Genomic DNA, 22,778 nt, shown 5'->3' with positions numbered 1-22,778 from the left:
AGCATTGCTCTTCCTCCGTGCAGTTTCTGCCAAGGGCCAGCTTGCTCTGGCTCCCTCCAGCAGGGTAGTCAGACTTCTTATATAATAGCTCAGAGCTCCAAGAGTGGGTGCTCTAGGAAACCAGGGTAAATGGGAGTTCCAAGGCTTCTTGTGATAAACTAGCCTCAGAAGTTCCAAAATGTAACTTTTACCACATGCAATTGCTCAAGCAAGTCACTTAGGTCAGTCAAGGTTAAAAAGGAGTGAGGAAATCTTGTAGTCACATTTCAAACTAAATCTCATTGTAGCTTTCTGGATTCCCCAAATCAGGAAGAGCTTGTTTCTCCTGAACTATCCACATACTTCTTTTTTTTTTTTTTTTTTTTGAGACGGAGTCTTGCTCTGTCACCCAGGCTGGAGTGCTGTGGCCGGATCTCAGCACTTCTGCCTCTCAATGGGAGAAATAGCAGAGAATTTGCCACCATGTTTAGTCTACTGCATCAGGTTAGTAAAACTCTGAGTCCATTCTCCTTCTGCCTTACCATCACTTGCTGGTGTTCCCTATTAACTAAGGCAGCCAGTAGCCAGAGGGTAAAGGAGCTTGTTGATGTAGTCCTTACAGGTCAGCTTTCTGGGGCAGTGGCCCCCAATGTTTTTGGCACCAGGTACCGGTTTCATGGAAGACAATTTTTCCACAGACTATGGGGTGGTAGGGAATGGTTTTGGGATAAAATTGTTACACCTCAGATAATCAAGTATTAGTTAGATTCTTGTAAGAAATGGGCAACCTAGATCCCTTGCATGCACCGTTCACAATAGGGTTTCCACGCCTATGAGAATCTAATACCCGCCGCTGATCTGAGAGGAGGCGGAGCTCAAGTGGTAATGCTGCTTGCCTGCTGCTCACCTCCTGCTGTGCGGCCCAGTTCCTAACAGGCCATGGATCAGTACTGGTCAGGGGCCCCAGGGTTGGGGATCCCTGTTCTGGGAAATAGGGTATCCAATGACTCCTAATCCCCAAATGCTTATTTTAGGGCTTTCGAGCACTGTGCCAGATTATGAAGCAGTGTATTCTTGATAACACAGGAATGACAGCCAGGAAAAAACCATATACACCGTTCATTATCTACATTTGTATTCCCAATTATAATGCCTTTGCCTTTCACTCTTGAAATCTTAATCAGTGTTTATTCAGAGCTTTCATTTGGGCTAGAATTTCATTCCCAGAACACACCCACCATTTGTGCTACCTCAATTTCCCAACTTCAAGAAAAATCTAAAGAGATTTGGATTTTCCAACATGTTAGTCTGTGTCTGCTAGCATGAGGAGGCTTAGAATGCAGTGCTTTTACACCCCAGGAGTCTAGCAACATCGGACACTGTGTGCCCTCTTTCATTGTGAGGTTCAGTTAAAAAATAATTGTGTGTGTGTGAGTGTGTGTGTGTGAGTGTGTGTGAGTGTGTGTGTAGGGCAGGGAACAGTAGAGTCTCAGGTAAAGGCCTTAAAAATCACACTGGACAACCTCTTCTTTTTGGTTTAGTAGCTAATACCTTCTTCAGCAAAGTCTGGTAAAAGTAACATTCACATTTTACTTCTTCGAAAATCTTTTGCTAACCATTGAATATCTGTCCGGTGATTTAAAAAACATCTTGTAGTCACATTTCAAACTAAATCTCATTGTAGCTTTCTGGATTCCCCAAATCAGGAAGAGCTTGTTTCTCCTGAACTATCCACATACTTCTTTTTTTTTTTTTTTTTTTTTTTTTTTTTTTTTTTTTGAGACGGAGTCTTGCTCTGTTGCCCAGGCTGGAGTGCTGTGGCCGGATCTCAGCTCACTGCAAGCTCCGCCTCCCGGGTTTACGCCATTCTCCTGCCTCAGCCTCCCGAGTAGCTGGGACTACAGGCACCCGCCACCTCACCCGGCTAGTTTTTTGTATGTTTTTAGTAGAGACGGGGTTTCACTGTGTGAGCCAGGATGGTCTCGATCTCCTGACCTCGTGATCCACCCGTCTCGGCCTCTCAAAGTGCTGGGATTACAAGTTTGAGCCAACGATACTCCCTACAACGAGTAATGTAGTGTACATTCATACCACAATAGAACTTCGGCTTCTTTGTCTTAGTCCATTTTCTGTTGCTATAATGGAATAACACAGACTTTACAAAGAAAAGAAGCTTATTTAGCTCACGGTTCTGGAGGCCAGGAAGCCCAGGAATATGGCGTCAATATTTAGTGAGGGCCTTCTTCCTGCATGATATCATGTCAGAGGGCATCACATCATGAGAGGGCAAGCGCATGCCAGTTCAGGTCTCTCTTCTTTTTATATAAGCTGACACTCTCATTATGGGAGCCCCATCCTGATAACCTTATCTTTTCTAACTCCCCAAACCCTATTTCCAAATGCCATCAAATTATGAATTTGGAGATTAAGTTTCCAACATATGAAATTTATGGGACACACTCAAACCATAGCATCCTTCAGGTGATTCTGAAAGTGGATGATAGAAATATTCTTATATAGGGGAGAAAAAGTAGTATCTTCTCCTCATCCATCACAAGGATTATGGCTGACAAAAGACAGAGAAAAAAAGTATAATAAATTTATTTAACTTTTGCATAACATTGGAGTTTTCCAAAATGAAAACCCAAAGACCCAAGGAAAACTGTATTTCTATGCTAAGTGTGATGAAATAACTGGATAATTATGGAGAAAGATGATTGGTCAAAAGGGGGTATTACCTAGTTATAATAAACTGAGGGGGGAACCCAGCGAGGCCTGTCTGTTCAGATTTTTCTTGGTCTCTTTATACAGCATTCTTTTCTCTCCAGGTGTAAGGCAGGACACCTGTCACATTAAAGCCTTATGACCTACTTTTGTAATAACCTGATGGGTTCAAAAACAACTCATTGAGACCACAATATTGTAGTAGAGAAATAATTTAATTAATGCAGGGCTAGTCAAGCAGCAGGACTGGAGTTGTTACTCAAATCAGTCTCCTTAAGAATTCAAAGGCTAGGGTTTTTATGGATAAGTTGGCAGGCAGTGGTCTAGGGAATGTTTGTTGCTGACTGGTTGGGGATGAAATCACATGGGTGTGGATAAAGATCCTTGTGCACTGAGTCTACCACCTCTGGATGGAGTGGGAACCACAAGACAGTTTGAGTCATGAGTCATGGGTCAACGAATGGTCAGTCAGTTGCCAGAATGCCAAAGTTCAAAAAAATCTCAAAAGACGAATCTTAAGTTCTACAGTACTGATGTTATCTATAGGAGCCATTGGGGAAGTTGCAAATCTCGTGACCTCTGGCCACATGACTCCTGTGCAGAAAGGGATTATGGAAGCTACATCTACATCTCAGCAGAATTCACCCCCTCTCATAATCCCCATCTTGTGGCCTTTCATTAGTTTTAAAATGATGGCTTCAGTCCCTGAGCAAGGAGAGCGTTAGTTTTAGGGAGGTACTATTATCATGCTTGCTTCAGAGTTACACTATAAACTAAATTCCTCTCATGGTTAGTTTGGCTTATGCCCAGGAATAGCAAAGACAGCCAGTCTGTGAGACTAGAAGCAAAATGGAGTCACCCATGCTAGATTTCCCTTGCTGTCATCTTTGCAAAGGTGGTTTTTCAGGGAGCTAGGTCAGAGAGTGACGTTAATCATCAGCTGTCACACAAAAAGACAGGGGAAAGTCAGAGCGACCTTCTTGCTTCTGAAGCCCTCACAGTCTCTTTCAATTCAAATTACTCTGGAGTAGTGTTTTCTGTACCCCAACACTTGCACATATTCTTACACCAGGGAAACTAGGAAAATCATAATGATAAACAGAATGGGCTTTGAACCTGATAAAGATATTCAACTTAAACCTAACTAAATGTATCCCTAACTCAACTTCTCATTAGCTGGATCTCCAAAATGCCTATTATCACTGAAGAAACCTGAGGAGGAAATGTTGGGGTAAAGTCAGTTGTTGTCATCAATCAGCAGTTAAATGCATGAATCCATGTCAGCACTTTGCTAGGGACCTGCTCAGGGACTCAGAAGGAGCCCTGCAAGTGCAAGATCCTAAAAACTTCTGTAGCTTTGTGGTAAACCCACCTCTGGCCTTTTAAAAAAAATCAGAAAGAACAGAAATTTATTCTCTCATACTGCACTTTCATAGGGAAGAAGGCAGAAGGGCAGGAGAGGAACTCTGTTCTCACATGGCAGAAGAGCCTTTAGGCTCTGCCCTATTTGCAGATAACTTTTCCTCAAAGGAGTCATTGCTTTTCCCTGCCTCTGTACCTAGATCAGGGACACCCTGATTCAACTTGACAGATCCCACCCACCCAGTGTTAAATTACAGGGAATAGAGACACTTGTAGTTCCCCTCCTCCGGAGGTACAAAGCTCCTTGTGCAAATTAATCCAACTCCATCTCAGAGACTTTCTTGGCTCACCAGAGGTCTCAGGGAGTGGCAGCCTTTTGTTTCAATTATCATCCCCTTCAAGAGGGCAATGGGGAACCACTAAAGTGGTTAAGAAGGAAGTGATTCCATCAGGCTAGTTTTGTTGTTGTTGTCTTTTTCTGAGACAGGGTCCCACTCTGTGGTCCAGGCTGGAGTGCTGTGGCATGATCATAGGTCACTGCAGCCAACAACTCCTGGCTCAAGGGATCCTCCCACCTCAGCCTCTAGTAGCTAGGACTACAGACACCCACCACCACACCTAGCTAATTAAAAAAAATTTTTTTTTTTTTGGTAGAGACAGGGTCTCACTATGTTTCCCAAACTCCTGGCCTCAAGCCATCCTCCCACACCAGACTCCCAAAGTGCTGAGATTAGGTGTGAGCCACTGTATCTTGCCTAGGCTTGTACTCTAGAAATATCACTCTTTCTGCAACATGGAGAACCCAAGGATTCATGGATTAAAGACAAGTGTTGGAAGTGGGATAGAGAGAAGGAGATGGCATTAAAAGTTATGATGTAAGGTCAACCTTAAGCATTCTATCTTTGACTAAAAAGAGAGAGTTACAAAATACATTAATCACACCAAAAACGGAGAGTTGACTTCAGAGGATGTATTCAAGGTAACTTTTGAATGTAGTGCTGGATTTGAACAGATGAAGAAAAGAGTTTGTTAAAAGGAGAGGACTAGAAGTCCTTACATACAGTTATTCCCTGGCTAAGAATATTGAGCTCTAGCTATGTTCTCGGAACTGCAGTTACTACTGTGCATTTATTATATCACTTCATAGTCATGACAAGCCTATGTGGGCTATTGTTTTTCCTGTTACATATAAGCAAACTGAAGCATTGAGCAATTAAGTAAATTGCTCATGATTGCACAGCTAGAAAATAGAAGGACAATATAAACTTCCAACCTAAAAATCAGTCCCATTACTTTATAACCATTTCTTATTTTATGAAAAATAAAAAAAAAAAAAATTTCCCACCAAACCATAGGTGGGGTGACTTTTGGCTGTTTAAAATATTCAAAGAAACAAATTCATTCTCAGCATAAAATGAACAAACAAAAATATTGTCACTGCTGAAGAGAGGCAAAAAGACTAATGCAGATTCTGAAAGCATTCCAAAGAGGAATTTCCCAAAATGTTTTCAGCAATGGCAATGCAACTTTTAAAAATATATGGTCTTGTAAATAATTTTTTCAAATAAAAAAGATACTTGCATTGATAAATTGGAGATTTTTAAAACATTATTGAAATGTTTTTCAGATTCATTGGGAACTTTTGACCATAATATGAAAGTGATTATGCAGGTCTTATTGGCATTCTAGAATAGTTTGTGTAACCCTTCTAACTTTTCCACCATTTCAGTGATTTCATAGCCAGAGTACAATAAAAATAATGAATTTGAGGAATTAGGGCCTTTTCTGTGGATATAGTTCCTTCTTTCTATTGATTTATTGACTACTCTTCTTGGAAGTACTATCATTTAAAGACAACATTTTCTGTAAGCATAGCTGAAAATTTTATTTCCAGATTGGAATGGCTGCAAGTTATTCCCTTTTAATATGTTAAGTTCCCTGGAAGGAAAACATGAGAAAATTGAGTCGCTATGACTGTATCTATAAAGAATAAACTTTTGACTTCATCCAGATCTCCATATAGCATTTTGTTTATGTTTAAAGTGTAGTATTTTCAAAGCATGGATCAAACTTGAGTGAAAGTTTTTGCACACCTTTTAAGGTACTTCATTTGAGGATCTTTCTTGATTTTTTAATTAATTCTATTGAATTGTAAAATGTTAATTTAAAAAAAAAACAATTTAAAGTTTATCCAAAGGCTACTCCTGAAAGATAAATATTACTTCCAGTCATGAGGTTCTTTCTTTTTCTCTGGCATGATAATTCAATCACACTTTTTCTTACATATTTGGGAGGGGGGCAGACTCTATAATAATGTCTAAAAAGCCATTTGAGATTTTAAAAATGAGACTCTGAGCACCAACTGTAAACTTCAATCTATATAAAGGAAAAGAAATCCTTCTCTAAACTAGAAATTCAAGATCAGTACACTTGTTTCTCTACATTTTCTTTTGAAAACATACGTCTTAGTTCTTCCAGTTTTTAAAGAGTCTATTTTAAATGACCTACTTTTAAACTGGTTTTTAGTTAAGTGTGTCACACCTTGATGTAGTTGACTTTAAAATATTTCACTCCATTCTATTTCTTTCTAAACTAATTAATTTATTTTTAGTCATTCTGAATAATGTAAGATATTCTCTCTAGAGAAGGAAATCTCTTTTTAAATAGAGAAGTGGATGGGAGGAATATAGATTTGTGTTGGCTACAAGTGTTTTGTATTACTTTGTGTTTCTGTGAGTGGCTAATATTATTTATCAACAAAACAACCTAATTCCTCTGTGTAACATACAATCCATATGCAGGTGAAAGGGCAGCAAGGCACTTCAAGAGCTCCTGAGGTTGAACTGCTTCTTAGGACTTCAAAGCATTATCAACAGATGGTTGTCCACCCCATTTGTCCATGTCTCCAGGGGAGAATTCCACAGTTGTTTTTCATCAAAGATCCATCTGTATTACATCTTTGTAGGGAAAGTGTGTTTAGTATCTGTCTAAAATCCCTCCTGTCTTAATGCAAGTTCATTTCCTCTAAGTCTGACCTTTGTTGATATGGAGAGCAGCTGCTTACTATCTTCTGTGTGATGTCTTTTCCAGATGCATAAGCCCTTGTATATCAAACTGAATTCTTGGTTGCTACAAGAGACTTGGGTAGAAAAGCCCAGTTTTGATTTGGGAAAGGAAATGCTATGTGCTCACCAGAACTGTTGCACTATAACAAAGTGGTATTATTCATAAGTTGTCCCTAAAATTGAGAATCAGAATTTGATTTAAATTCACACATTTAAAATATTAGGCTGCTGATATGGTTTGAATTTATGTTCCTGCCCAAACCTCACGTCGAATTGTAATCCTCAGTGTTGGAGGAGGGGCTTGGTGGGAAGTGATTCGATCACAGGGGTGGCCTTCCCCCTTGCTGATGCTATGATAGTGAGTTCTCATAAGATCTTGTTGTTTAAAAGTGCGTGGCACCACCCCCTTCTCTCTCTTCCTCCTGCTCCAACCATGTAGGACATGCTGGCTTCACCCACTCTTTTTGCCACGATTGTAAGTTTCCTGAGGTCTCCCCAGCCATGCTTCCTGTACAGCCTGCAGAACTGTGAACCAATTAAACCTCTTTTCTTTATAAATTACCCAGCCTCAGGTAGTTCTCTGTAGCAATGTGAAAACAGACCTATACAGCTGCATTTAAAATATTAGGCTGATCCCTGCTGTGCAATAACTTGAAATATAAGCTCCAGCACTATCAACAGAAAACTGCTCTTTCATATGAGCCTATTGCTGTTAAATGTAAAGGGTTATCTTATTAAGTGTGATAAGACCCACTAAGACCACTAAAAGAAACAACCCTTCCTCAAAGATTAATTGCTGACATATTTATATACAATACTCAGAAGTACTATCAAGGTACTCTAAGAGAGTAGACATCCACGTGTCTTTTTAAACTGACCCAACATATATCTACAAACATATGCTGTGTCACAAGCCCTTTGCCTTATTACACAGTGATATTCTAGACAGACTCTTGAGATGGTCTCAGTGATTTCTACCCTGGTGTGATCCCTCCTGCTTGTGTGAAGGCAAGACCTTGACTTGCTTCCAAAAAATAGAATATGGCAAAGGTGATTGGATATATGTGGTTATCTGTACATGATTGTGTGCATATATTACATATGATTATAGTCATGTGCTGTATAACAACATGTAGGTCAGTGATGGACTGCATATACTTCAGTGGCCCCATAAGATTATAACACCATACTTTTACTGTACCTTTTCTATGTTTAGCTACACAAATACCATTGTGTTAAAATTGCCTACAGTATTCAGTACAGTAACATGCTGCACAGGTTCGTAGCCTGGAAGCAATAGGCTATATCAGGGATCCCCAACTCCCCCAGTACTGGTCTGTGGCCTGTTAGGAAATGGGCTGCACATCAGGAGGTAAGTGGCAGGTGAGCAAGCAAAGCTTCATCTGTATTTATAGCCACTCCTCATTGCTCACATTACCATCTGAGCTCCACCGCCTGTCAGATAAGTGACAGCATTAGATTGTCATAGGAATGCAAACCCTATTGTGAACTGCACATGCAAGGGATCTAGGTTGTGTGCTCTTTATGAGAATCTAATGCCTGATGATCTGTCACTGTCTCCCATCACCCCCACATGGGACCATCTAGTTACAGTAAAACAAGCTCAGAGGTCACACTGATTCTACATCATGGTGAGTTGTATAATTATTTCATTATATATTATAATGTAATAATAATAGAAATAAAGTGTACAATAAGTGCAATGTGCTTGAATCATCCTGAAACCATCCCCCAACCCCAGTCCATGGAAAAATTGTCTCCCACAAAACCAGTCCCTAGTGCCAAAACGGTTGGGGGCTGCTGGGTTATAATATATAGTCTAGGTTTGTGTAAGTACATTCAGTGATGTTTGCACAATTATAAAATTTCCTACCAATGCATTTCTCAGAACTTGTCCATGACTGTAATGCCCATCCTGCTGAAGTCGTCCTCCCTTGCTGGCTTTGAGGAAGCTAGCTGCCATGTTGAGGAACTCCATGTGGCACAAAACTACAGGTGGTTTCCAGAAGCTGGGAACAGACTCTAGCCAACATCCTAGGAAGGTCTCCAGCCAGCACCCGGCAATAAAGAGAACCCCTCACTTCTACGACTGCAAGGAACCGAATTCTGCCAGCAGTCTGAATGAGCTTGGAAGTGGATACTTCTTTCTGTTGAGTCTCAATTGAGACTGAAGCTCTGGCTGACACCTTGATTGTGAGACTCCACCTAAGTCAAGCCTGGACTCCTGATTCACAGAAACTGGTAGACAATGAATGTATACTGCTTTACACCACTAAGATTGTGGTAAGGTTAAACAGCAATAAATAACTAATACACAGTTTCTCAGTCTCTCTTTTTCTTTCTTGTCCTTAAAATTGTTGAAGCATACAGGCCAGCTACTTTATAGAAAGCTCCTCAGCATGAATGATGTTTCCTTATGATTAGATTCGGATTTTACACTTGGGGAGGAATAACACAGACACAGAAATGATGTTGCATCCTTCTCAGTACATTCTACTAAAAGTAGTTTTGGTTTCTCCTAGTATTAAGTGATATTAAATCTACTACTTGGTTAGGGTGGCACCCACAAGGTTTCCTCATTGTAAAGCTACTACTTTCCCATGGTAACTAATAAGTAACTTGTGAGGAGATGAATAACTTGTAAACTTTAAGACCATGTAAATATCCCATTCATCAAACTCTCATCTATTATTTTTGGCATCTATTAATGATTTTCTAAACTATGTGATTCCTTTTATACATATTAGTGGGCATTTTACTCTAAGGAGTATTTCACTCTCTCTTATTTACTTATCTATTTACTTATTTATATCAGTATAGAAACATAGTTTTTTATTTTAGTCAGTAGTTTATAATTTGTTACTGTTTTTGATGCTCAGATTGTTTCAGATTTGTTCACTGTGAGTGTTTCATCAAGACACATTATCTATCTTTCTGATATGTTTCCGTCATTCTTTAAAGCTTTCTTATTTTCTGGCAAAACAAGATTTTCCAGGCATATCTTATACTTTCTCTGCCTCCAGACCTGGAATCTTTATTCTAAACATTCCTGGTTTCTTTTAGTGGAGACTGATATTTAGAAACCAAATTTGGGTATAAAGTGCACTCACTGCTACTGGAATGTTATTGCTTCTAGTACTTCCTGAAGACAGAATCTACATAGATGCAAATTTGAAAAAAATATTTGCAAGACATTTACTGTAAAAACAACAATTTAAAAAAAATGAATAAACAGATAGATATACTATGTCCATGGATTGTAGAACTCAATATTATTAAGACATCAATTATTAAGATGTCTTCTGCTTAGCTTCTCACAAGGCTGCGATTAAGGTACTGTCTGGGACTGTGGTCTCATCTGAGTCACTCAGCTTGTTGGCAGAATTCAATTCCTTGTGGTTCACAAGATTGAGGAATTCATTTTCTTCCTGGCTGGAACTCATGGTAGGCTATCAGCTGGAGGCCATCCACAGCTCTTACATTTCCTTGTCATGTGGATTTTCCCCACATGATGTATATATTAAAATTTCAACTAAATTAAAAATATTAACCTCCAATTTCATTTTAACACCACAATGTAACTTTTAGTCTTTCCCCTTTCCATATATGTTATTCTCTTCTCCAACAATGAGAAACCTGGATCTCATTACATTTGCTCACTTTTCTCAAGCCTAGAATATAAAGAAAGTAGTTTCAGAATTTTTAACTCATACCCCTATAAAAGCAACCCTACTAACTAGTTTCCATATTTTTAACAGATTTTTTTGGTAAAATATTACACAATGATTTCATTTATGCACAATTTGATAACTTTTGAAAAAAAGCACATACTCAACCCACACCACTATTTAAGACATAGAACATTACTATCACCCAATAATGTTCCCTCATACCTCTTCTCAACTTCTCTGCCAGAGGAAACCACTTTTCTAATTATTTTCATTGTAGATTAGCTTTATCTGTCCTAGAGCTTCATGTAAATTGAATCAATCATATACCTTATTTTGTGTATATAGTATAATGTTTATAATATTCATCCACATTCTTAAATATATCAATATTTCATTCCTTTCTATTGCTGAGTTGTATTCTATTTAATCACTATATTAGAATTTATCCATTCTCCTGATGAGATAATTGGAGTTTTGGAACTTTTGGTTATTAAGGTAAAACCACTTTGAACATTTTTATATAATTTATCTTCAGATACAAGTTTTTGGGTAAATATATTTTGGGTAAATATCTAGAAATGGAATTAATGGAAGAAAGGGCTTATGCTTAACTTTATAAGAAAAGGCAAAACCTTTTTCAAAAGCGGTTATATCATTTTAACTTCCTACCAGCAATGTATGAGAGTTCTGACTGCTACATATCCAACACCAAACATCATGTGGCATTAGCAGTCTTTTTAATTTTGACCATTCTAGAGGGTGGAGGCAGATCTCACGGTGGTTTAATTTGCATTTCCCTGAAGACTTAGGTGTTCAGTATTTTTACATGTGCTTAGTGAACTTTCACATGTCTTACTTTATTAAGTGTCTGCTTAAGTCTTTTGCCAGTTTTTCCTCTATTGAGACATTTATCTTTTTATTATTAAGCTGTGGAGTTCTTTATGTATTCTGGATACAAGTCTCTGTTAGATATATGTTTTGCAGATATTTTCTTCTAGTCTGTGGATTTTTCTTGTGTTCGTAGTGTCTTTCAAAGAGTAAAAGATTTTAGTAAAATCTAGATGTTGTTGTTGTTTCTGTACCGTTAATTGATTTCTGTGTCTTCCTAAGAAATCCCTGCTGCTCCCAAGTTGTGAAGATATTCTCCTATGTCACCTCCTAGAAATCACATTCAGTTTTTAGATCTATGTTTCATTCCTAATCAATGTTTATATATAATATAAAATAGTGGTTGAGGATACTATTTTTCCATATAAAGATCCAGTTGTTAAAGCATTATTTATTGAAGAAAAACTTTACTTTTATATAAATGAATAACTGGTACCTTTGTTGAAAATCAACTAGTTGTGTAAATGATATTTCTAAACTATTTATTCTATCTATGGTTCTGTTTGACTAACCTTATGCAAATGCCACACTGCCTTGATTATTATAGCTTTATGGTAAATCTTAAGAGCTAGGTAGCATGAGTTCTCTAGTTTTATTCTTTTTCAAGATTGTTTTGCCTTCTGTATCTCTTGCATTTCCATAGAAAATTTGTTATCTGATTTTCACTTTCCATGAAAATGTCTGCTGAAATACGATTGGGATCATATCGCTCAGTTTGGATAGAATAAACATCATGATAATACCGAGTCCACCATTCAATGAACATATCTGTCCATTTATTTAGGTCTTTTTACATGTCTCCCAGCAATGTTTTATAACTTTTACTGTATATTTCTGACACATATTTTGCCAAATTTATCCCTAAGTATTTAATGTTTTTTTACACTATTACAAATGATACTGTTTTCTAATTGTTCACTGCTAGTTGTATTAGTTTGTTAGTGTTGTTACCATAACAAAGTACCACACACTGGGTGGCTTAAATAACAGAAATTGATCTTGTCACTGTGCTGGGGACTAGAAGTCCAAGATCAAGGTGCCAGCAGGTTGGATTCCTTTGAGGTGTCTCTCCTTGGTTTGCAAATGGCCATCCTCTTGCTGCTTCTTCACATGGCTATCCCTCTATGGGAGAGTATCACTGGTGTCACATTTTTGTGTGTGCAAATTCCCTCTTCTTATAGGAGCACCAGTCAGATTGGATTAGGGACCACTCACATGACCTCAGCTAATCTTGATTGCATCTTTAAAGGCCCTATCTCATTCTGTGGTACTAGGGGTTAGGGCTTCAACATATGAATCTGGGGAAACAAATCAGCCCATAAGACTGGTATACAGAAATACAATTGATTTTGGTATACTGACCACTTATGCTGCAACCTTGCTGAACCATCTCTTAATTCTTGTAGTTGCTTTGTACATTCCTTTGGGTATTCTTCATAGATACTCATGTCTGCAAATGGAGAATGTTTATTTTTAAATTTTTATGCCTTATATTTCTTTTTTGTGTTTTTGCTTTGTTGCATTTGTTTTTGGTTACTTTTGCTTTTTCTATTTGTATGACCAAAATCTTTAGCACTATAGGTAGGTAACAGCCAAATAATGTAGAACCCTATAAGCCATGTTATACAGTTTGAGTTTTATTTTAGCACAATGGGAATACATTGAAGGTCTTTAGGTTAAGTTGTTGCTCGTGAGCAACAAATGAGCAATGATATATATATATATGTATGTATATGTATATTTATGTATATACACATATATATAATTGATTTTATATATATATATATGTCTTTGTCCATTTGTGTTGCAATAACAAAATACCACAGTCTGGGTAGTTTATAAAAAATAAATACATATATACACACACATATATATCATACATATATACACATATATACATTGTTGCTCATTTGTTTGTTATAAATAGCATTAACAGCATTTTTCAGGTTATTTCCTGGGAGTGTTTATGATTTACGTATTCTTCAACTCATTCCATAACAAGATTTGAGGTGCTTAGAACAATTCATACCAAGTTAAAACAAAATAATTGAGCAAATTGGGATAAAGAATAAAATGAAGTTGAAAAACAAGAGGCCCGGGTAATGTCAGTTCAAAATAAGCTTACCTTTAACTGCTTTAAATTTACAGGAGGTATAGTTACACATTTTGGCTGAATTTCCCAGAGACTAGAACTGTTTGAGACACTTCTGCTCCCCAATCCCTTGTGATATGTTCCTCAGGTAATAGGCCTTCACAGTCACTCCCAACCTATCATATATACCACACAGACTTGAGATTCACTATTGAGAGAATCTATGTACTGTTTTTCTTTTCTTTTCTTTTTTGTTATAGAGCCGGGGGTCTCACACTGTCACTGAGGCTGAAGTACAATGGCACGGTCATGGCTCACTGCAGCCTTGACCTCCTGGGCTCAATCCTCTTGCCTCAGCCTCTCGAATAACTAGGATTACAGGTGTGCTCCCCCACGCCTGGCTAGTTTTTAAAAATTTTTTGTAGAGACGGCCGGGCGCGGTGGCTCACGCCTGTAATCCCAGCACTTTGGGAGGCCGAGGCGGGCGGATCACAAGGTCAGGAGATCGAGACCACGGTGAAACCCCATCTCTACTAAAAATACAAAAAATTAGCCGGGCGCGGTTGTGGGCGCCTGTAGTCCCAGCTACTCGGGAGGCTGAGGCAGGAGAATGGCATGAACCCGGGAGGCGGAGCTTGCAGTGAGCCGAGATTGCGCCACTGCACTCCAGCCTGGGCGACAGAGCGAGACTCCGTCTCAAAAAAAAAAAAAAAAAAAAAAAAAATTTTTTTGTAGAGACAGGGTCATGCTATGTAACCCAGGCTGGTTCGAACTCCTGAGCTCAAGTGATCCTCCTACCTCGCCCTCCCAAAGTTCTGAGATTACAGGCATGAGCCACTGTGCCCAGCCTATGGATTGTTTTTCTTGAAGCAATTTTTCAGAAACCTTCCTGGTTTCTGATAATTTAACCTTTTCAGGTTATGAGAGAAAAATGAACATTTTGATATTACCCACTGTCTTAGTCCATTTGTGTTGCTATAATAAAATACCACAGACTGGGATATTTATAAACAATAGAAATTAATTTCTCTCAGTTCTGGAGGCTGGAAACTCCAAAATCAAAGTGCCAGCAGATTTGGCATCTGGTGACGGCTGCTCTTTGCTTCCAAAATGGCACCTTGCTGCTGCATCCTTTGCAGGGGTCGGTGCTGTGTCTTCACATAGTGGAAAGAACAGAAGGGGCCAAGTGGCTCCTTTGAGTCTTTTTTAAAAAGGCACTAATGCATTCACAAAGCAGAGCCCTAATGGTCTAAACACCACGTAAAGACACCTCCTCTTAATACTGTTGAATTAGGGATTAAGTTTCAACAAGAGTTTTGGAGGGAACACAAACATTGAAATGATTATATGTGTTTATTTAATCAAGTATCCAACAAAAGCAAATAATTCAAGCCCCCAATTCACTGCATCTTTAGTAGATAAGCAGAGTTTTAAATTACAATTGACCTCCAGTTAGGAGGAATGCATGGATTTCCACAAGAAAAAACAATACTGAGGAGAAACTCTCCACAGTAATGTGCCACTTTTCAGTCAATGACAGACCGCATATATGAGTCCCATAAGATAACACTATATTTTTACTGTGCCTTTTCTATGTTTAGATATGTTTAGATACACAAATATCATTGCATTACAATAGCCTACAGTATTCAGTACAGTCATATGCTGTATAGATTTGTGGTCTAGGAGCAATAGGTTCACCACATAGCCTAGGTGTGTAGTAGGCTGAGCCATCTATTTTGTGTTAGTACACTGTGATGTTTAGAGGAGGACAAAATTGCCTATGGATGCATTTCTCAGAATGTGTCCTGTTGTTCAGTGACGCATGACTGTATTCCATGAGCACTATAGTCACTATCACAGTAACACATTAGGAGAGAAATCTCATTTTTAAATTCAATATAATTTATCACACATTAGTTCACTCTACTGCTTTGATTGATTTTCTTTGGTTGTGGTTACCCGCGTACAGCAGTGAAGTTTCAGAAAAACTGAAGTTGCAAAAGGTCAATTACTCAATGAAGGAAAGATAAACCATTGCATTGGGGGACTAGAAGATACCTTTAAAAGTTCTCAGATTATCAATTTAATGATGTGTTTCTATGTAGTGAATAATGCCTTACATTCTTGCCAAGAGTATTTTGAAGGGAGTTTGTTAAAAGTATATCAGCTAACTAATTTTTTTTTTGTATATCAGTGCTAATGATGTGTCATTCACACATTGTGCAATCCATAATTCCAGATTTAATTCTACCAAAAAATATAGGTCATTGCAAAATGCCATATTAAAACTGCAAATGCATGACAGGAAGACCGGGAGGTAGACAAAGCGAAGGATGACACCAACTCTTTTTTTAAAGAAGCAAGATAGGGATTCGATAAAAAAGCTGAGCCATTTTAAATGGATACTTTTGAGGGAGTGTTAATTCCAATTTAATTAAAATGACGCATTAATTTAAAAATTGGGCTAACTGGTTGCCCTCGACAGCACCCAGGTGCTCTCGGATTGCGTCAGTGCTCTCGGATTAACCTAATTGTACAGAGGTGCCCTTGTTTTCTAACTTCATGCACAAAGCACTGGAAATTATTTGTTCGCTTTTTCTTTTCCAAGAAAATCTTTTTCCAGTTATGCAAAAGGAAAATTTGAGGCAATGGTTAAAGGCACTTAAGTTATAGTTATTGCTGTTATCACTAACTTTAAGCACGGGTACGGCTTTGTTGCAAGTTACCCACCTACACCTGCAAATCTGTCTTGCTAGCACACGCCCCAGCTCTCTCCACCCGGTGGTCCGTGGCTGGAGCGCTTTAAGTCACTGTGCGGGCTGGGCTCCTAAGGAGGTCGGTCCCGCTCCTCGAAGACCCAAGCGTAGGGCTAGGAAGAAGCTAGGCGGGAAGGTCATTGTACTCCCAGGCCCCAGGAAAAGGACCCAGGGTCTAACCATCTCTTACTTTCGGGCAAAACTTCTCACATCGCGACCTTCCCTCCCTGGAGCACTCTGAGAACACACCCAGTCACCTAGCGCGCTCCCCAGAAGCTGGCTCCGCACACAGCGCACCCCAGCGGCCGCGTGGCCTCCTTCCAGCCGCGGCCACTTGGCTTCCGGAGAGCTCCCCGGGCGCAGCCGCCGCCTCCCTGGAACCAGGGTACTCAAGAGCCTGCGAGAGCCGAACACTCGCGGACCCCAGGGAGGGGAGCGGCAGCTGCGCCTGGCCCCGCCCACCACACCTGGGCGCCCAGAGGACCGCGCGGGGCGGGGCGGGGCAAGAGGCTGGCCTGGCGCTCCTGCCGCTTTGCCAAAAGCCGGCCCGACTGGAGCTGGACAAAGGGGGAGGGTCTCTAGGCCGAGTCCTGTTCTTCCTAGGGAGGGACCCCAGCTGGGGTGGAAAAGCAGTACCAGAGAGCCTCCGAGGCGCTCGGTGCCAACCATGGAGCGGGCCGGCCTCAGCTTCGGCCGGCAGCGACAGCAGCAGCAGCCCCAGCAGCAGAAGCAGCAGCAGAGGGATCAGGACTCGGTCGAAGCATGGCTGGACGATCACTGGGACTTTACCTTCTCTTACTTTGTTAGAAAAGCCACCAGGTAAGAAGAGGACCCACGGAAGACCCGGCCGGGTCATGGAGTGTGACCCGGGGCTGATTTCTCTCTCCTATTGAATTGTGCCCTTCGTTCACCCCTGTTCCCAGGCCCTTTGCTTTTGGAGTAGGTCCTCGGTCCTGTTACGAGGTAGAAACCTCAACTCTAAGCCAGCAGAGTCGAAAAACTCAAGCGTCGAATTTGATACAACTTGCTCACAAAGTTCAAATACAAAAATGTACTTGCCGACCTCCCACCCTCACCCCCGCCCTTCTTGGTATTCCACGGGAACATGATTATTTTCATACATCCGTGCTCACGGGCCTTCCCCTAGCCCCTCTCTAGCTCCCTGGTTCCCCTAAATCCAATCAGCAAAACCCAAACAGTTTCTGAGCCCCTTCCCTGCAGCTCCGGAAGCACCATTTCCAAGTCGGTCTTGGTGGCTCCGCTCCTCCCACGTCCCCCCTTGCCCTGGCCCTGGCTGGGCGGGGAAGCTGGGGTTAGGGACGAGACCACGGGGAAGCCCAAAGGCAACATGACGGAACCTTCCCAAAGTGAGTGCGGTCGCCTTTTCCGCCCTTCCAGTCCCCTGCTTCTCCCGCGCACCTCCTTTCACTCGCTTTTCCGCCGATGGCTGCGCCGCCAAAAGTAGAGATCTGCAGAGGAGTTTGCTGCGTGCACACAAAGGGCGAGGGGGAGGCGCCGCCAGGAGCGGACCCCAAGGGGCAGCGGAGACCCCAGAGGCCAGCTCTTTCTGGTCCAGAGCCAAGCGCCGCGGCGGCCCTTGCGGTGGGCGGGGAGGAGGGAGCCTGTCCTTTTGGAGGCGGCTGCGCAGCGAGCAGTCAGGGCGCTCGTGGGAAAAGCTCGCGGGAGAGTTGGGGAGGAATTGAGACTGGGAGCAGAGGGAGAAGAAGAATGGAGCAGAAAGTGCTTGGCGGGCGGGTTCCCCGAAGTCTGAGGAGTTGATGGATAGCCGGGGTGCGCGGACTCCAGGACGTGCGCCTTTGCAGAAGGAGTCCGTGCCCCGCTGCCGCCTGCTCTGGGCAGCGCCCGTCGGGCAGCGGGTGCTGGCCGCCTTGGCCGGGAGGGTGACACACGCCCGGCGGTGATGTTCGAGGAGCTCGCCCGGGTTCGACACCCGGGTCCCACCCGCCGGCGCGCGGCCGCGGCTCTGCCGGTCGCTCCCCGCCAGGGGGCGGCGCAGCGCGGGGCGAGCGGGAGGCGACGGGCGGCGGCGCGGAGGCCGGGGCCGTGAGGGAGCTGGCTCCGAGTCGCCGACCTCACCTCACCTCACCTGGGCACGCTGTTGCCCCTACGGAGCCTCCTGGAGTCCAGGATCGGCGGAGTTCGAAAACGAACTTACCACGTTTGCTATGTTGCCCTTTGGAGACAAAACGAGGTACTTCCTTCAGCATCCTCTTATCCCCCTTCCCACTTTTTCCGGGGGCGCGGCGGGTCTCGGGTGCTGGGTGGTGGCGCCCCGGTGGCACCAGTGGGACGATGTATCATTGAAAATGGACTGTATAACTTTTGTTGTTGTTGTTATTCTTTGCTCTGTTGCAGATGTATTAATGAGGGTCTTAAATTGGGCCCTTTTAAATCTTTTTTTTTTTCTCCTAAGGAACGTCCAGAGTTGGTGTCAATTTAATCACTTTCAGGGGCCTTTTTTTTTTTTTTTTTTTTTTTTTTTTTTGACAGAGTGGAAGGCTCTGGGATTAATCTTTTCTCTTTAGTAACCCAGCCCTTCTTTTAAAATCGTCTTCCCCCGCTTTCAGCTTCTTCCTTCAAAACCCTAAATCTTGAGCGCCCAGAGTATAGCCCTGAAAGTGGTTTCTTTTTCAAGGGCACTTGTTTGCGAGTTTAGGGTGAGCCACTAAGGCCATGGAGGTCTAGAATGATCGGTTACTGTGGACCAACAGTTTTCAGGGGTCATCTGCTCCTCTGAGGCCATCTGCACCCACTTTCCTTTCACTCTGAGCATTCCCAGCCTTCTGCTCTCCTTAAATTACAGCGCATAGAATGATTAGCGGGCCAGAGAACCCGGCAGATTTTTAGAAGTGTGTATTGGACCTGTTCTTTAGGCAGATTATAAAAAGTTTAAAGAAAAAAAGTTATTGTGTAATAAATCAGCATAAATGTTCTTTCTTCGTTCCCTATTTTTCTTTTAAAGATGTAAACTAGGGATGGCTTGTTGGTCGTTTTTGACTAGTCATAGATAAGAACACTACATTTTCAGAACCTACCAACACTTTGAAAGTGTAGCAACATTTTATTGGAAAGTAAATGGAAAGAGCTGAGTTACATTTCTTTTCCCATTACTTTTTCTCCCAAGCAGCATAGGATCAAAATCCTATTTCTCAAAATTACCATGCTCACTGTAAAATTTAGATCATCTGAGACTCTAAAAAAACTTTTAAAAAATTTTCGGTTAGGGTTTTTAAATTACAGTTGATGTTGGCAGTAGGCTGAACACTTTCTGTGGTGTATGTATGTGTGTGTATACATATTCTTAAGAGTTTATGTTGAGTGTAAGTTGGAAAATGAAAGTGTAAAATATTTAATAGTGCAGGTCCTCAATTTTAAGAGTTATAATAAAGTGCTGAGAGTCATCAGAGTAAAGAATATAACCTAAGAATTCGTGTGTAGCCGGAGGTCTTTCATGAAACAATATTCCAATTTGGTTTTATATTTGGTGGCATTAGCAGGAGACTTAAAATGTGAATAAGAGGATGGACATTTGTTGATTATGAAAATGCAAACCACTAACCCCAGTGTGGTTCACATTATTGTGGTAAAAACTTATTGCATACGTTTTAACTTTATAGCTCAGGATTTTTTTTTTTTTTAAGTAGAAGCTTACATTACTTTGCTTTTCCCCTCTTTTTACACTTTGTAAGTGTAAAATGAATATTGTATGTGATTCAAGAAACCCACGAAACAAAATAGTTCTGTAGATGTATGTGGCATGTTTTAAACTTTAAAATATATTTATATTCACCCAGATTGTCCATCTGCACCAGTAATCAGGCTTGCTGACATAAACAATTTCTGCATTATTTAACTGTTGTCATTGGACATTCATGCATGATTTTCCATCCTTTTCTCAGACTAAATGATCTACATTCAATGGTAGTTATTGAACATCAAGGTTCTGGCATTCCCAGATTCTCAAACACCTGTGAATTTGGGTCGACCTTGAAAGCATTTATGCTATTATATTACATTGTTTACTAACACTGTCTTCAAGTAGAGCGCTATGCACCTCATTAAAAGCTATAGGTAGGGCCCGGCACGGTGACTCATGCCTGTAATCCCAGCACTTTGGGAGGCCGAGGCAGGCAGATAACGAGCTCAGGAGTTCGAGACCAGCCTGACTGACCAACATAGTGAAACCCCGTCTCTACTAAAAATACAAAAATTAGCCAGGCATGGCGTGTGCCTGTAATCCCAGTTACTCAGGAGAATTGCTTGAACCCGGGAGGCAGAGGTTGCAGTGAGCCGAGATCGCACCACTACACTCCAGCGAGGGCAACAGAGTGAGACTCCATCTCAAAAAAAAAAAAAAAGCTATAGCTTGGAGCTTTTTAGTTATCACAACCTGTTTGTGTCCATTTGAAGGTGTCAATTGAATGATTGAGAACATAGTCTGTTGGCATAAACATTAATTTGAGACCAATAAATCACATCTGGAAAACTCCCAGGTCACTATTCTAGACAATTTGCAGTCCTAAAGGCCTCAGCTACTGTGTTAATTGAGGGCTTTAATGCTTATGCCTTTACAACTGAAGCTTTCCTGGTGCTAATGCGGCTTAACAGCTGTTGTTATTCTTGACAGCATATTAGAATAAAGTTACCTTTCATTAATTACTAATCAGCTCTGTGATTGTGGGTGATGTTTTAGGTCATTTAATATTGTAAGGATGACATGATTGACTTTATTGCTTTGTTTTGTACCAGGCAAAAGCTTGAGAATATCTGGCATATACTGGAAATAAGAGATATTAAGTGAGGGCAAGTTTTTATGACAGCTTGGATCAAAGTCCAGAAACAGAAGTTTTACACTCCCATATAGCTTTCTATGATAGACTTTATTTGACACTGCAAAGCTGTGCTGAATTAATTGAGGTTCCTGGTCCTGTGTTTGGAATTCTGTCTTTCATTTTTTTTCCTTGTAATTCTTCTCTCACTTCTAAAAGCTGTAGCATTTTTATTTGCACGGTATTTACAATACAATCAGATTATGTATATAAATGTTGCTATGCATTTTTAAAAATTATTGTTTCTAAAATTATACAGGAATATAAACTTTTCACAGTTTTCAGACAAATGAATTGTTAAGCATATTTTGTGAGGCAGTTGTTAGTGTTGATGATAATAAAACCCTCTGGGCATTGACCCAATCTAACTTTGATATTGTTTATAGTATTTTTATAATGGTAATTCTGGTGCAATAATGGCCTTTTTTTTCCTTATGTTGTTCATAACCAGGGTCCATATAACCAGCTCTAAGCTGCCTTTTAGTGCACTTGAAGCACTCTTCTGGATTGCATTCTTCCTGCCTGGAGAAATCCATAGGAGCCTCTGAAATAATGTTTTTCATTGCTCTTCTATCTCTAGTGTTTTCAAAGTTTCAAATTCAGACCCATGTTAGAGCCTAAACTACATGATTCCTAAAAATGTGGTAGAATTAATGCAATGGCAGTTAGTATAGATGGATATCTTTAAATAAATCGATTTGCTTAGTATAACACAAACTTAAATAGGCTTGTGGTATCATTCAGTAGCTTTTTTTCAGTCTGTCATCTGATGATCTGTAGAAATTGTCAATATTTTCACACGTTTATGTCCTCAGCACCTCAAGATGAGGAAATTTTTAGTGTTTTGATTATGCTATGCAACAAAATTTCCTTTTTAAATTATTCTGCTTAAATAAGTGATTTGACTCTGGTCTCCAGTATCATTTCTTTTGAAATATTTGGAATTCCGTTCAGGTTGTATTGGTAAAGCTTGTACCTTCGCCCTTATCTGATTACAGAGAATGTGTCCTACTTTGAGGCACCCCTTCCTCTAGATTTGAAAATACAAATTAACTTAGAAGTTAAACCTATAATTGCTGTGTCAAGCTATATTTGTTCTTTGTTCCCACAGCCTATTGTGGGATAAAAACCTCTTCCTAGGATTAAAAAAAACCTTTAATAAGGACTGTAGGACAATTAAATAAATCAATGAGTTGATTGATAGTGAAGGGTTGAAAAATGACTAATTTCTGAATTTAGGATGCAGACTAGTTACTGACTTTGCAGGACTTCCTATGAAATTAGTTTAGCTGCATAGATGTAGATTCAGTTGGCCACTATTATAGCTGGTGAATGTGGCTTGGAAATATCTGTTATATCAGGTTCTC

At 40.5% G+C, this 22,778-nt stretch overlaps 1 protein-coding gene and 1 long non-coding RNA gene across 4 annotated transcripts in view; one reads left to right on the top strand and one right to left on the bottom strand.

Moving 5' to 3' along the window:
- Positions 1 to 18,120, bottom strand: part of LOC106998479 (uncharacterized) — a 72,220-nt gene extending 54,100 nt beyond the window's left edge. Inside the window, exon 1 of the long non-coding RNA XR_013417289.1 lies at positions 17,981 to 18,120. This is a non-coding gene — a long non-coding RNA (uncharacterized LOC106998479). The remainder of the gene's footprint in view (positions 1 to 17,980) is intronic.
- Positions 16,669 to 22,778, top strand: part of PDE5A (phosphodiesterase 5A) — a 129,752-nt gene continuing 123,642 nt past the window's right edge. Inside the window, exon 1 of one of the 3 annotated variants that reach the window (XM_001099652.5) lies at positions 16,669 to 17,380. In XM_001099652.5, coding sequence (XP_001099652.2) covers positions 17,229 to 17,380 — 152 coding nt within the window. In that variant the 5' untranslated portion in view covers positions 16,669 to 17,228. Of the gene's footprint in view, positions 17,381 to 17,780; positions 17,929 to 18,185; positions 18,774 to 22,778 lie in introns of those variants that run through there. The other 2 variants (XM_001099444.5, XM_001099553.5) reach the window with 2 other exon arrangements.

This window comes from Macaca mulatta, chromosome 5 (genome assembly GCF_049350105.2).
Source record: "Macaca mulatta isolate MMU2019108-1 chromosome 5, T2T-MMU8v2.0, whole genome shotgun sequence".
Classification (NCBI taxonomy): Eukaryota; Metazoa; Chordata; class Mammalia; order Primates; family Cercopithecidae; genus Macaca; species Macaca mulatta.
Note: the sequence above shows the minus strand (reverse complement) of the source record. Positions and strands in the feature narration are given on the sequence as shown.